Source organism: Beta vulgaris, chromosome 7, assembly GCF_026745355.1.
Source record: "Beta vulgaris subsp. vulgaris cultivar EL10 chromosome 7, EL10.2, whole genome shotgun sequence".
Classification (NCBI taxonomy): domain Eukaryota; kingdom Viridiplantae; phylum Streptophyta; class Magnoliopsida; order Caryophyllales; family Amaranthaceae; genus Beta; species Beta vulgaris.
This window is the reverse complement of record NC_079208.1, coordinates 25,912,590-25,927,748: the sequence shown is the minus strand read 5'-3', so window position 1 is coordinate 25,927,748 and position 15,159 is coordinate 25,912,590. Positions and strand designations below refer to the sequence as shown.

General features: G+C 34.9%; 1 protein-coding gene and 1 long non-coding RNA gene across 2 annotated transcripts; both read left to right on the top strand.

Moving 5' to 3' along the window:
* The first annotated feature begins 9,513 nt into the window (after positions 1-9,513).
* Positions 9,514-12,570, top strand: LOC125499384 (uncharacterized). The gene is made up of 2 exons (XR_007276250.2): positions 9,514-10,192; positions 12,286-12,570. It is a non-coding gene; the product is annotated as an uncharacterized LOC125499384 (long non-coding RNA).
* A 535-nt stretch (positions 12,571-13,105) lies between these two features.
* Positions 13,106-14,847, top strand: LOC104885042 (uncharacterized). Its single transcript, XM_010669751.2, has 4 exons — positions 13,106-13,789; positions 13,865-14,216; positions 14,299-14,486; positions 14,590-14,847. The coding sequence occupies exons 1-4, from the start codon at positions 13,106-13,108 to the stop codon at positions 14,845-14,847; spliced, it is 1,482 nt and encodes a 493-aa protein (XP_010668053.2).
* Positions 14,848-15,159: the final 312 nt, after the last annotated feature.

Sequence of the window (15,159 nt, the reverse complement as noted above, 5' to 3'; positions counted from 1 at the left end):
TTGTGGTAGGGAGAAAGAAGATTATGATCAAGAAATGTTTTTCCCTTTTGACCACCATATTAACAATCAATTGATCAAAAGAGATTCCGAAAATGGATAGACCACGTTGTTTCTTGAAATAAACATCGTTCCTCTCACGGGAACACCAAGCAATTTACCCAAAATTTTAGCATTAAAATCTATTTGAGTTCCTTTACCAAGGTGGAACAATTTCCTTCTTCATCCATGGAAAGTTTTCACAAAATTCATCCATAATTTAGGAATCAAACTATTTCTATAATATTCACAAGATCTCCCCTTGAACTTATCATATTAAGTAATTGACGAAAATTTACTCTTTCACCAAGAAACATAATAAAAAGTCCATGACATACCTAGATGCCGTGGAATTTTTTCGAACAACTCGATTGTTCCTCTCTCGGAACTCTGATTCCCCCTCACTTGTTGCATGTGTTCTTCACCTCCATTTCCACGTTTCTTCATTTTCCTTAGAATTTAGATGATGAATTGGGAGAAATATCCATGGGTGTGGTGATTCAATTTTAGTGGAGAAGAGAGGGTTTTTCGGCTTTGTGGGAGGAGAGAGAGTGAGAGTGTTTTTTTGGGATCAATTTTGTTTTGGTTTAAGGAAAGAATAAATATAAAACCGTGTATAGTACACGTTTTTTGAAAAAAAATCTTCTATCTAAAAAATATCTTCAACTAACTTGAGAGATATAAGGAACAAATCAGATTTTTAGGAAAAAAATCTGAACAAAATATTTTGGGATTTTTGAATTTTGAAAGAAAAAAAATATCTAATGCTGAACGGAATGGGAAAGCGTTTGGGAACAATGAATGGAAACAAGAAATTTTGCTACTTTGGAACTCATTAATTCTTTTAATCCTTTGTATCACTTAAGGCATAGAATTGTCTATGAACAATAAGGGGAATATTATTGGACATTGGTGAGCAGTTTTCAGACATTTTTACTTATACATGAATAATATATAAGAATTGTGATGTATTTAAGCAAATAAAAATCGAAAATGCACATCCAGACATAATGCCAAAGAATTAACACAAAGGGGAATATGTAGCAATCATTTCAACTTGATTAAGCCAAGTTCAAGTCTCAATTTCTCAAACCTATCTCTATTTAAGGGCTTTGTCAATGTCTGCAATTTGACGTTCAGTCTCACAGAATTCCATTTTAATAAGACCCTTTTCAACATTATCTTTCAGAAAGTGATGCCTAATATGGATGTGTTTGACTCTTGAATGATGCAGGGATCTTTAGAAATACTAATAGCACTAGTATTATCACAATAGATGGGAACACATTCAAAGTAGATTCCATAGTCACGTAGTTGTTGTTTTATCCATAGCATTTGGGAACAACATGCTGCTGCTGCAACATATTCAGCCTCGGCTGTGGATAAAGCAACCGTGTTTTGCTTCTTGGTGCTCCAAGAAACTAAACTATGACTAAGGAACTGAACCATACCTGATGTACTCTTCTATTGACCAGATCTCCTGCATAGTCAGCATCCGCAAATCCTTTAATTCAAAGGTATCACTTCTAATAGAATAGGCTTAAATCATCTGTTCCCTTGAGGTATCTTAGGATTCTCTTCACAGCTGTGAGATGAGATTCCTTTGGATTGGCTTGAAACCTTGCACATAACCTACACTGAAAGCAATATCAGGACGACTTGCAGTTAGATATAGTAATGAGCCAATCATACCTCGATATTGGTTTGATCCACACTTATTCCTATAGAATCTTCATCCAATCTGGTTGAATTCCCATAGGTGTATGATTTTTGGATGCTTCCAAACCATACTTTTTCAATAGTTCCTTTATGTACTTTTGTTGATGGATGTAGATTCCTTCTTCTGTTTTCTTGATTTGCAACCCCAAGAAGAAGTTGAGCTCACCCATCATACTCATTTCAAATTCTTTACTCATGAGATTAGCAAAGTCCTTGCACAAAGATTCATTAGTGACCAAATATAATATCATCAACATATATTTGAACAACTAATAAATGTTTTCCTTTTGATTTTAAAAACAAGGTTCGATCCAATTTTCCTCTTTTAAACTCATTTTCAAGAAGGAACTTAGAAAGTCTTTCATACCATGCTCTTGGAGCTTGCTTTAACCCATAAAGAGCTTTGTCAAGCTTAAAGACATGATTAGGAAATTCTTTATTTTCAAAACCTGGAGGTTGTTCTACAAATACCTCCTCATTAAGATAACCATTTAGAAAAGCACATTTTACATCCATTTGATACAATTTAAACCCATGAAGGCAGCAAAACTATGAAGATTCTAATTGCTTCCAATCTTGCAACTGGAGCAAAAGTTTCTTCATAATCAATGCCTTCCTGTTGATTGTATCCTTTCACAACTAACCTGGCCTTGTTTCTTATAATAGTTTCGAACTCATCTAATTTGTTTCGAAACACCCACTTTAAACCAATAACCTTGTTATGTTTAGGCTTAGGTTCAAGGTGCCAAATTTGTTTCTTTCAAATTGATGAAGTTCATCCTGCATTGCTACATCCAATCAGCATCAGTGAGAGCTTCTTCATGATTCCTAGGTTCCAACATAGAAAGAAAAGCATGAAAAGCACAAAATTTTTCAATTGAGATCTCGTTTGAGTTCCCTTATTTATGTCACTGATTATTAGTTCCACAGGATGGGAACGATGAGTTTTCCAAGGCTTTGGTTGGAAATCCTGGATGGAAACTTGGTTTCCTTGATCATCTTCATTTCCCTGTACTTGGGAACCAGGTTCAACAATAGTGGATTCATTCACTAGTGCATCATCACTTAGTTCCTCTTCTTCCTCATTGGGAACAGGAACAGGATGTTGTTCCCTTGGCTTTGTTCCCATGACTTCGTCTTCCAAAGTCTCATCAATAAGACTTAGTCTTTTGTCAATCCTATTTCGAAGTCATCTTCAACCTGTGTGCTTGCATCAAATTTATCTGTTTCATCAAAAATAACATGCACACTTTCTTCTACACACATAGACCTTTTATTATACACTCTATAAGCCTTGCTACTAGAAGATATCCTAAGAATAAGCTTCTTCACTTCTAGCATCAAATTTTCCAATATTTTGTTTCCCATTATTATGAACAAAACATTTACATCCAAATGTTCTGAAATATGTAATATTGGGCTTTTTCCAAAATACAGCTCATAGGGTTTTATTTAATAAAGGTCTTACCATGGCTGATTTATAATGACAAGCAGTATTCACAGCTTCTGCCCAAAAGTTTTTAGGAAGCCACTAGCTATCAATAGTCCTAGCCATCTCTTCTAGTGTTCTATTCTTCCTTTCAACAACACCATTTTGTTGAGGTGTTCTAGGGGCTGAGAAATTGTGATCTAATCCATTGTCTCTGCTAAAGTCATCGAACTTAAATTCTCAAATCTTTCCATGGTCGGATCTAAGGTGAAGTAACTTATGACCACTCAAATTTTGTACTTTCTTTGCAAAGACAAGGAACTCATCATAAGTCTCGTCCTTGCTAGAAAGAAAAATAACCCAAGTAAATCTAGAGAAGTCATCTACAATTACTAACACATATTTCTTTCCACTCCTTCTTTGTATCCTCATAGGTCCACATAAATCCATATGTATTAACTCTAATGGTCTTGACATTCTTGGACTTGAAAGAGGACCTAACATGCTTGCCTTTTGCGCATGCATCACAACATGATCTAAATGAAACTTAGTAGAGGGTAAACCTAAAACTAGTTCTTTAGAACGCAGTTTGTCAAGCAAGGAAAAGCTAGCATGACCTAGACGCTTGTGCCATAAAATGAATCATCATCAATAACACTAAGGCATGTGAATTTGTTTTTGGGAACAAGGTTGAGATCCACAACATATGTGTTCCCTTTCCTTGTTCCTTCCAAAATGATATCCTTTGTGCTATTGTTGACAATCAAACATTTTTCACTATTAAACTTCACACAGTTCCCTCTATCACAGAATTGGGAAATACTTAACAAGTTATGCTTTAATCCATCAACTAGAAAACATTTTCTATGGAATGTGACGATGACTTACCAACTTTGCCCATGGCAACTATGTTACCTTTCTTGTTGTCACCAAAAGTCACACTTCCACCATTATAGGCTGAGAGTGAGAGAAATCTTGATTTATCTCCAGTCATATGCTTAGAACAACCACTGTCTAGGTACCATGTGTTGTTCCCCCTCACTCCAACCTGCAAGAAAACTAATTGTTAGAGTTAGGAACCCAATCTTTCTTGGGTTCCTTTCCTTCAGGAACAATAGATTTCTTTTTCCAAATTACTTTACTTGTTTCCAAGTTCTCATTGATGGACCAAGTCTTTTAGGACAAGAGTTCCTAAAATGACCAGTGTTCCCACAAAACATACAAACTTTATCACTTGGTAAATCAACTCTCTTTTTAGGTTTTTCAAATTTCTTTTTGTGATTAAAACCAAGACCTTCAGTTCGTTTTGTTTGAGGGTTCTTAATCCAGTTTGGAATAGGTAGCATTTTCTTTTCATTTCTCATTTGGTGCAGTTCCCCTACAAGTTCTATTATTTCAATTTCCAAAAATGAAACATGATTTTTCAATTCGTTTATTTCAGATTTGAAACTTTGCAAGGGAACTGACTTAATGTCAAATGAACTTACTTCAGGAACAAACTCTTTTAGTTGTGATAACTCAAGACTAACAAGTAGTTCTCATTTTTAAGATTTTCGAAATCCTCTTTTAATTTAAGATTTTTGTCAAACAATTCGAAAAATCTTTTCTCAATATCAATCGAACACTTTTAAGCCAAGAGGTATGTTCCTTTGCTACACTTAAAGCATTTGACATTGTTTTAGTTTAATGGTTCATCTTTGCAATCATTTACAGCGTCAACAATAAACTCAAATAATTTTTCTTTACTTAAAGAATTAAGACGAGTTTTGATGGTGTCTAGACTTGCCTCAAGAGATTCAATCTCTTCATCAGATTCGGAATTGTCAAGAGCCATAAGACAGAAGTTTGCAGTCTCCTCATTTGGTTGAGGATCATCTTCTTCTCGAGTCAGAGTCTCCCCATGCAGCAACCATAGCTTTCTTCATGTCAGATCGAGTATAGGAGTTTTTGTATTCTTGTTCCTATCTCTGCTTTGTTCCCTTCCTTTGCCTTTTTCTTGTTCCCATTGGGGACAATCCTTGATGAAGTGCTCAGAACTGCCACACTTATGACAAACAAGTTTGTTAGAATATTTCTTATTCTTACCTTTGTAATTCATTCTTCATGTTCCTAAACATTCTTTTGAATTTTCGGACCATGAGAAGGATTCTTCTTCATCGTTTCTGAGCCTTCATCTTCATCAGCTTTTAAGGCAATCGATTTTGCTTGGACATTCTCCATTCTCATTGTCCAATTGCAACTCATGAGTCATGAGGAACCAGCAAGTTGTTCCAAATTGAACTTAGTAAAGTCCTTAGTTTCCTGTAAGGCAGTTACCTTAGCCATCCAACGATCCCTAGGAAGGCTCCTTAGGACCTTTCGTACCTGTTCCTCAGATGTAATCACTTTACCAAGAGATGTTAGCTCATTAATAATTGTAAAGCGTGTAAACATGTCTTGGATAGACTCTTTTGATTTCATTTGAAAAAGTTCATATTGGTTCATCAAAAGATCTATTTTTGATCTCTTAACTTCACTCGTACCTTCATGAGTGACTTCAAGAAGATCCCAAATTTGTTTTGCGGTTTTCATCCCATGACACGATTGTGTTCATTAGGTCCAAGACCACAATGAAGCAGTTTATAGCAAGAGCATTAATTTCCATCTTTTCGAAATCAGCTTTATCAAAATCAGATATAGATTTAGGAATTACCTCATTTTTGTCATTAGTGGTAGTGACTTCAAAATCACCTACCTCTATGACTCTCCATACCTGGTAATTGTCGGCTTTGATAAAGATCTCCATTCTGTTCTTCCAGTAAGTGTAAAATTTCCATTGAACATTGGTGGCCTCTGCGTAGAGTACCCTTCTTCCAGTTTCTCTCTAGTATTCATATTTTTAAGATCTTGAACTCAACAGGGTTTCTAGAATATTAGAGTTCCCGCTCTGATACCAATTGTTGTATAATATGAGCACTATAAGAGGGGGGGTGAATTATAGTGAGAGAATAAGCTATACTTTTTGGGAATTAAAAGTAAACTTGGGAACAAACAATGGGAACACGAGAGATTTTACGAGGAAAAACTTCCTAGGCCTAGTAGGAAGAAACAACCTCGACCACAAGGGATTTTAAACAATTTCCACTATAATAGGCCAAAACAATCTGATTACAACCTATTACTTTTCTCTCGATTCTCAACTTAAGTCACTCAACTCAAGTTCCCAACGACAGTTCCCACAACTGACGTTTCTCTCAAACTTCACTCGAAGTTCCTTTCTCTTTCTCTTTCTCTTGCTTCACTCAAAGCTTCTGATATGATTATTGAACTATGAAGTCTAATAATCAAGTTATTACTTCCAAGATTTCGAACAAACACTTAGAAACTCGAACCAAGATATGAATTTAATCAAGAACACTCCTAAACCTTGATTATGGCTCTGATACCACTTGATATGATTATTGAACTATGAAGTCTAATAATCAAGTTATTACTTCCAAGATTTCGAAAAACACTTAGAAACTCGAACCAAGATATGAATTTAATCAAGAACACTCCTGAACCTTGATTAAAGACTCTTAAACACCCTTAAAATCACTCCTGAAATTAAGTTGTTTAACACTAAGTACTAATCACTCCTGAAAAGTTATTAATGGTTTTCAATTGTAAGCATACAAGTACACAATTAAAGAAGAAAGAAAATACTCTAAAAATCTGTCTAAGTTTTATTGAAGAAAACGCCTCCCTTTATATAGGGTACAACTTATGCTACTCTAACTAGGAAAACATAAACTTATCCTACTCCTACTTTACTTTAGACTCCTAATTAGACTTTGATAAGGAATTAGACTCCTAAGTATAATAGGATTCCTTTATCACTTAAACACTTAATTAAAATTAAAACCCTAATTTACATAGAATCCTAACAGAACTAGAACTCTATATAACGACTTCCATTTCATATCACCATGCTTGATTCTTCATCTCTCCAACATCTTACTTCGATCTTGATTAATTCTCCGTTTTAATCTTCAATCAAAATATTCTATTTGCTCGAGCATGAATTACCTTGCAACAACACAAATAAAATATACTATGTCTTTTGTGATTAGGTCATCTTCAAAACTCAAGGGTCAACAATTTGAAATTTTGGTTGCGAAAAGTTCATCTTCTTCCTTCCTTTGTCTTTGAAGTATGAATTATCTTCTAAATTTCGTTGTTGATGAACTAAATTGTTTGAAACAAGGATATATACTCTGTTTTGTTTATTGCTTGAAATCTACAGGATTTTGATTTTTTTTCTAAATTTCCATAGGTTTGACTGTATATCCTTGATGCAAATCTATACATCCACTTACTATAGTCAGTTTTAGTATATGGAAAAATTGTTGCCATATATTGGGAAATTGGGAAAGTGCTTTGCGATTGATTACTGTAATTCTACAGAATAGTTCTTGAACTTGATTATATCTAGTTTTGTGTTCATTAAATTCTGATCTTATTGATGGTCTTGATTTAGCTTTTTTTTTTTTTAAGGTCATGGTGTTTTTTTTTACAGTAGGTGATGGTGTTGATGTAGCGTTTTTTTTTTTTGGAGGTAATGGTGTTGATTTAGCTTGTATATAGTTGTATAGAGTAGGTCGATATTTTTGCAATATTATTCCTGAATTTACTGATCTGCTCCCACTACCTTTATGTGAGCCTAATATAATGTGAATGATGCTGTTTCATATGAAAATTGAGTGAAACCACACTGTGTTAAACCTTAGTTTGTTGATCATGTTAAATTAATTAGCTTTGTGTACATTAGCTATGTTAAACTTTTGTGTGGTGTGATGATTGTGTTATTTTTTTTTTTTGTATGCATGTTGGTTATTTTTGGTTTGAAGAATGGGAGATAATGTCACCTTGAAGTTTAACCACATGGGTCAGGATGTTGATGTGTTAGTGGAGGATATTGATAAGGCAATGCTAATGGACTTAGTCATAGAATATTTGGATAAGGCAGAGAAAAAGAATCATGAGATCCCTAGGTTGCCATCTTTTTCATATGTTAACAGGATGACACATGTTGACTTGAACAATGATAAGGACCTCATGAAAATGTTTTCTAATTTAGAGGGTAACAAGGAAATTCACATTTTGGTGGAGAAGTTGGACAAATCTACTGATGTGTTTAAAAGTGCTTTGTCCCTGAGAGCAACACAAAAGGATAAGCAACCTTCACTTTCCCCTGTTCAACCACCATTACAACCCCCTATCCAGCCACCAAAGAACCACCATTACACTGAAGTGCCTATGATCCAATTTGGTTCATTTGAAAATGAAGACTTCAACCACATTAATATTGAAGAGACATGGAATGACATAGTGGCTGACAAAAGGATGTATGGCACCTAAGGGTAGGGGGAGGGGATATAGAAAGGTGAGTCAGAGGGGTAAGGGAAAGAAGAATGAAGTTGACAAAGAGTTTGTTTGCTTAGGTCAAAGCCCCCACCATTGGAACTGAAAGTGCAATATTCATGAACCCTACCCCAAATGTAGTCATTAACAATCCATATATGGTGACACCTTCTCTTCCAAAACCACTAAAGTACAACTCACTTCTTCAAAAGCTACCAAACAAGAAGATACCAAAGACCACTGCCATAAGAAAGGGCATAATGACAACTACCCCTGTAATAGCCCAAATGTTAAGCTGGTTTAATTAAAACGTAATTATATTTTAATAGCATAATTTAGTTGTTAACATACCTTGAGAATATGATTTTAGATGTTAAAAGTAAAATTATATATTGTTTTTTTTATTAGAAAAAAAAAATACTTTTTGGAATTCTCTAGATTACTCAAGATTTTCATTTTGGTTATATATATATCTAGAAGACCCTTGATTTCATCTTTTCTTTGAAATCTCATCATCTTATTCATTTTAAAGAAGAAAACCCTAAAACTCCTTTCTTCTTCCTCTCACACGTTCTTGCTCATTCATTTTTACCCCAATTCATCAGTTTCATCTCCTCTCTCTCTTGCTCAACGAGTTCTCCTCTGGATTTAAATTTTTTTCGTTGGTGGTCTTTAATTTCTTGCGTTGTCGTTGATGGTGGTTGAATCACCATAGTTGTGCAACGTTTTCTCTCTCCTCTGTTATTTTCTCTCTCCTCTGCTTGCGGTGCTGCTGCCGTTGTCGTGATGTCGCCACCGGTGTTCTGCTGGTGTTGTCGGTGCTGCTTCTGTTTTGCTGTTGTTGTTGTGTGTCGGTGCTGCAAGTCGGGCAACCACCGTGACGCAGTGCACAATTGTTCCTCTGTTTCCTTCCTCCACTACTTTGTTTCACAAATGGTGAGCTGCTCCTACTTTATCCTTTCTACTCCTTAGTGTATGAATGAAGGTATACAGATTTTATCCTTCCATTTTATTTGTAACACTAATTCAAATTATGATGAGTTTATTTCATGATTTCACAAATAGATTTAGTTCTAAGGATTTGTTAAAATTAAAGATTGTATCTTTACTCTTTATTTGGTGGATTGGATGAAGGTTTATAATCTGTAAGTTTGTTTATGAAATAAGATTTCAATAAGTTATATTTTTGAATATATTCTCTATAAATTAGAATGGAAAAGATGGGGATTGATTGATTCAAATTAGGGAAGATGATAACCATATATATGAAGTTATTACTTATGGAACTAGTTTGGATTGAAATATAGAGTGTTTATTGGTTATTAAGGAAAAATCTGATTTATAAAGAGTAATGGTTATGATAAGCTTATATATCTAGCATTGTTATTTTTCGTAGGAGAGTTAAACTATAATGGGTTTGGATATCCTAGGATGAGTTAAGTTATTTTTGGAGGAAATAATTGGTTTATGGATATCTTGATATTTGGTATGGAGACTCACTACTAATAAATTTTAATATTGTTATTGAGGTGAAAATTATGGAGCTTAGATTGAATTGATAGTCGAGGAAATTAATTGATAAGGATCAATTACGGTATGGAGGCGATGTTTAAAGATCGGATAAAGGTACACACATGTCCTTCCACTTTCTAAATATCTTATTGATATTTCGATTGATCAAATAAGTTATATAAGTTGATACGTTCTCATAAGTTAAACTTATGTTGTATTAAAAATGTGATTTGTGTATTATATGGTTTGTGAAATACATGTTATGAGTTTTAAGACAAAAATAGAACTAAATCGCATGTTGAGTTCCATTAGCTATAAGTTATGTTGTTTTGAGACTCAATAGTATAATTTTGTTTTGTTATATATAAATGAGTTATACGTCGAAGTGTTCAGACATGTTTATCAGTATATATATATGTAACCCTTTTATGAAGTACATTCTAGGGAGTAAGTAAGTTGCCATAATTTCAAAAGTGCTTAACAAGCTCATGAACTAGACTTTGTTTTCACTAAATCAGGCGTATGAGTTCAAGTACATGTAAGCTATAAATGAATTTGACTGTAGAGTGAGATATCAAGGATAATCAATATATATATTAGACAAACTATGAATCTATATAGTGTATGTAAATTATAAATAGATGTGTGTGAGGCGATTCATTATGACTATAAGATGAGTCTTCAAAAGGAAGGAGTTTTCCGATATAAATTTTGAGGATTTGTATCTTTCAGTTTCGGGGAATAAGAGTTTCTATATTCATAAACTAGTTATCCTGTTATATGTTTGTGAGGGGAAGAAATCCAGATTATAATTAAATTATATTCTTTAGAAGCACCTTTAGATATTCTGTGGAAGGAACTTTTGTATACACTGGGGAAATTATGATACTATTGGAGCCAGCAATAAATCATTTGGGATATTGGATTTACTATGCATCTGTGAAGTTATAAGTAAGCTTTATGAATATGTTCTGGGAAGGAAGAGAACTTCATACTAAAAGATATATCACATTATTCAGAGGTAGTCTTTGGAGAATTTTCGAATCCTTTAAAATGGATTTTATAAGACAGGAAATACATATTGGAGATGGTTGTTAGTTAATGGTTTGCTAAATAGGATTAAATCGGAAGGTTATTCTTCGTAAAGAGCATGTGTGTCGTAGATATAAAGTTTATATAGACTAGAAACTCTAATTTGGAGTTATAATCTTTTGATAAAGCGATGTTTTGTTTGGAGAATCTCTTATGGGATTGAGCATAGTTCTTTTAAGTTTGTATTTGAAAGGGATTTAGCCAAAGAATTTTTATAAAAGTCTGATTTATACCAAGTTAATAGAAACTCGATTATATTATGCAACTAATTTACTTTGAGTATATTTAATACCTGAAAGTGATTCTGTTATGAGAATTTGAGATTTATGAATCTGAAGTTTCGAAAATATGAAATTATGATTATGTTTTTATGAAAGGAAGAAGCTGTTAAAGCAGTGATGAACAACATTTGTAGAGCGAGTTTTTGCTCATTATGTGTTAGAGCGGGTATTGCTCTGGAGCGGGTATTGCTCCGTTATGTGGGGTCATGACCTAAAAGTCTTGCAAGCAGTACAAAATGGAAGAGGGAGACGTCCCTTGTAAAAAGCTTAGAGAATTCGCCTGAAAGGCAACTCTATTCGTGTTCTCTTCCCCAGTACAACATAATTTCTGAATGAAAATAGAATATGTATTTGAGTATTCAAGTGGTTTCGTGGAAAGTTATTTCAAACTGTAATTTCTGAAATGATGTTTTACTCACCTAATTAATGGAGTTCATACGCCGATTTTGGAAATGATTACCAAGAAACTTGTTAGGAATTTATGCAGGAGTTAACTACGATATAGATATGGATTAGATGTGTTTGGGTATGATCCACAGAAGGGGGAGAGATTGATTGAAGTAAAGTATGTTAGAGTTGACGTTGAAGGATCGTATTAGTTCTATGGAAGTAGCATTACACACTGTGTTCAAATATTTGTTATATACTTCTTTTTTTTCGACTTCGATGTATCTTGATTGCAAATGTCTTGTAAAATCTTGATTATAATTGTTTTATAAGATAAGTTAAATCTGTAAATACGATTTTAAGCCACTAAAAAAAAAATGTTTTGGTTGGACAGTGTGTACTCAGTTTTCCTGATTTTGTTCTTGGAACCTGTCCTGGTGGGGGCAGAGTTCATTGTTAATAATCTACAGGTTCGTGTGTGGGAAGCTCGAAATGGAGTAAAAGGAAGAATTTAAGTATCAAGGTTATAATTAGATGTATTGGTTACAGGTGTTGTATTTAGGATTATATATCCTTATTTGTAAATAAATTATTATATTGCTTTAGAAGTCGAGCAAGGTATTCTGTAATATATTATCTGGTTATTGAGGATGATTGTTGTGGGCCCTGACCCACAGGTCCAGGAGCGTTTATAGGTTATGTTTCCGCTGCAAGTGAATGTAATTCGAGGTTATTAAGCGTTAATTGTAATTAGTGTATCTTAAGTGGATTTAGCTAGCAGCTTAGAAGTGCGGGCTGTTACAACCCCTGAGTCTTTGTCAACCACAGAAAGTGTGAAAAGGAGAAGATCAACGACTTTAAGTTTGAGTGAGGATGTGGACAACTTGGATAACAATTCCCTAAGCGATGATGATGCATACATTCCCTCTGATCACGAAGGCGATAGTGACAGTGATGAGAGTGACAACACCTTGGTTAATGAGGCTGACAATGATCTTGGTTTCCTTGTCAATGATAACTTTGACCTATATGAGGGTCCACATTTGGATGACTATGATGATGAACAAGACAACTATTTTGCAAAGTTGTATGAAAATGGTGAGATGTACCCTGACGAGGAATTTGGTAAAATCGGTCTCAAACCCTGGCAAATCTTTATGGACAAACAACACCTTAGAGATGTAGTCAGAGACTACTGCATATAGAGTGGATTCTCAATCATTGTGCTAGGGAAAACAACTTGAAATATACTGTTATATGCTGTGATATGAATTGTGGATGGAGATTGCATGCAGGAAGGTTGCCAGATGGGATTACTTGGGCCATCAAGTCCATTCAAAATGCTGAACACAATTGTGTGAGACTGGAAACTAACAATCCGATGGTGAATGTCAAATGGGCTGCAAGAGTACTCATGGAGGATATTAGAGCTAACAATGATGTTCCAGCTAAGGCATTGAATCAGCTTCTCTTTTCCAGAGATTTGGGGTCCAAATGGCACAGAGTACTTTGTACAGAGTTAGAAAACATGCTCTGTTGGAGATACATGGGGGTTATGATGTGTCCTATAGCTATTCCTACATACTGTGAGGTTCTAAAGAATTTAAACCCAGGTTCTGTGGCCAATTATGCATGGAACCTGCCATCACATCCAGAGAGACCCTTAGGATTTTCTTCTATTTTCATAGCTTTCAAGGAAGTTGTTGATTGGGTGTTTACTGGTTGTAGGAGCTTAGTGGGTGTGAATGGAGCTCACTTGAAGGCTAATTATGGGGGAGTTCTTCTATCTGCAGTTGCATTAGATGCAAACAACGAAATTGTCCCATTTGCATGGGGTATTGTAGCTGGTGAAGATGAAGAAGCATGGAATTTTTTTTTATGGCATCTTAAAAATGTACTGAAGGATGGAGGAAGAGGAGATGAGTGGTGCATCATCTCAGACAGGCAGAAGGTATTTTTTTAGAGCATTTTCCTTCAGTTTGTTGCTTCTTTTATATGCTTATGTGAATTCCATTTGTTGGTGCAGGGCATTCAAAATGTCATAGCTGATTTGTGGCCTAAGGTAGACAGAAGGTATTGCTGCAAACATTTGAGCAAGAATTTCAAAAGGAAGTTTCCTGGACCTTTGATACCGAGCTCATTCTGGAAAGCTTGTGATGCATATTCTTTCTTTACCTTTGAGAAGGCAATGAAGCAGTTGCACAAAGCAAATCCTTTGTCCTTGGTGTGGCTTTCTAAAATTGAAGAGCAGTCTACATGGTCCAAACATGCTTTCCAACCAAGAGTGAAAAGTGATGTGAATAAGTGCAATTTTGTTGAGAGCTTCAATGCCACTCTAGGTATTGACAGATGTAGGTCTGTGCTTACATTGCTTGAAGGTAGAACTCTTGAATTGTCTTTGTTACTCTTTTTTCAAAACCTACCTATGATGTCTAATGACACTATTGTTTTATTTTGTAGGTGTGAGAAGAGTGACAATGGTGAGAATGGCCACCAGGAGGCAAGTCTGTGAACATTGGGATAGGGATGACATATGCCCTAATATCATCAACAGACTTCAAGTGTTGAGCAGTGACTCAAGGACATGCATTCCATATCTAAGTGGTGATGGAGAGTATGAGGTTGTGGATGATAAGTCAATGTTGCCCGTGAGCTTGAACAACATGACTTGTGTTTGTGGTGCTTGGCAACTGAGTGGTCTTCCTTACAAACATGTAGTGAGGGCCATTCACATATGATGGAAATATTAAGGCCATTCCAGATAGGGAGCAGTGGCCAGAGAGTTCATTACCTGCTATTGAACCACCAGCATTCAAGAGAGGAGTTGGAAGGCCTCCTAAAAACAGGAGGAGAGAAGAGGAAGAGCAGAGAAAATGTAAGAGATCTAACACAGTAAAATGTGGCATTTGCAAAGAGTTTGGCCACAATTCACAAACCTGCAAAGGAGGACTCACTTCCAAAGAACATGGAAAAAAGATGAAGAAGAAGGGGGGTTCTAGTCAACCTTAGTTTTTGAAACTTTTGTTTTTGTTAATGGTGTAATGATTGTTCTTCATACTCGAGCTTTTTGTACTGTTGTTAACAGTTGCATGATTTTTGGGTTTTTTTGTTGTTGTGATGTTACCACCTGGTTTGATATTGTGTTTGACAATTAAAGTATTTTTTATATGTTAAATCCCATGATATTGCAGACTTGTGTTGTGATTGCTTATAGAATTGAAGTGAATTGAAGTACACTTCAATTGATTCTATATAACTTCTGCAATTTATACTTAATTGTGCAAACAAGCTGATCTTCCTCAACTCAAGCATGTTTGTGGG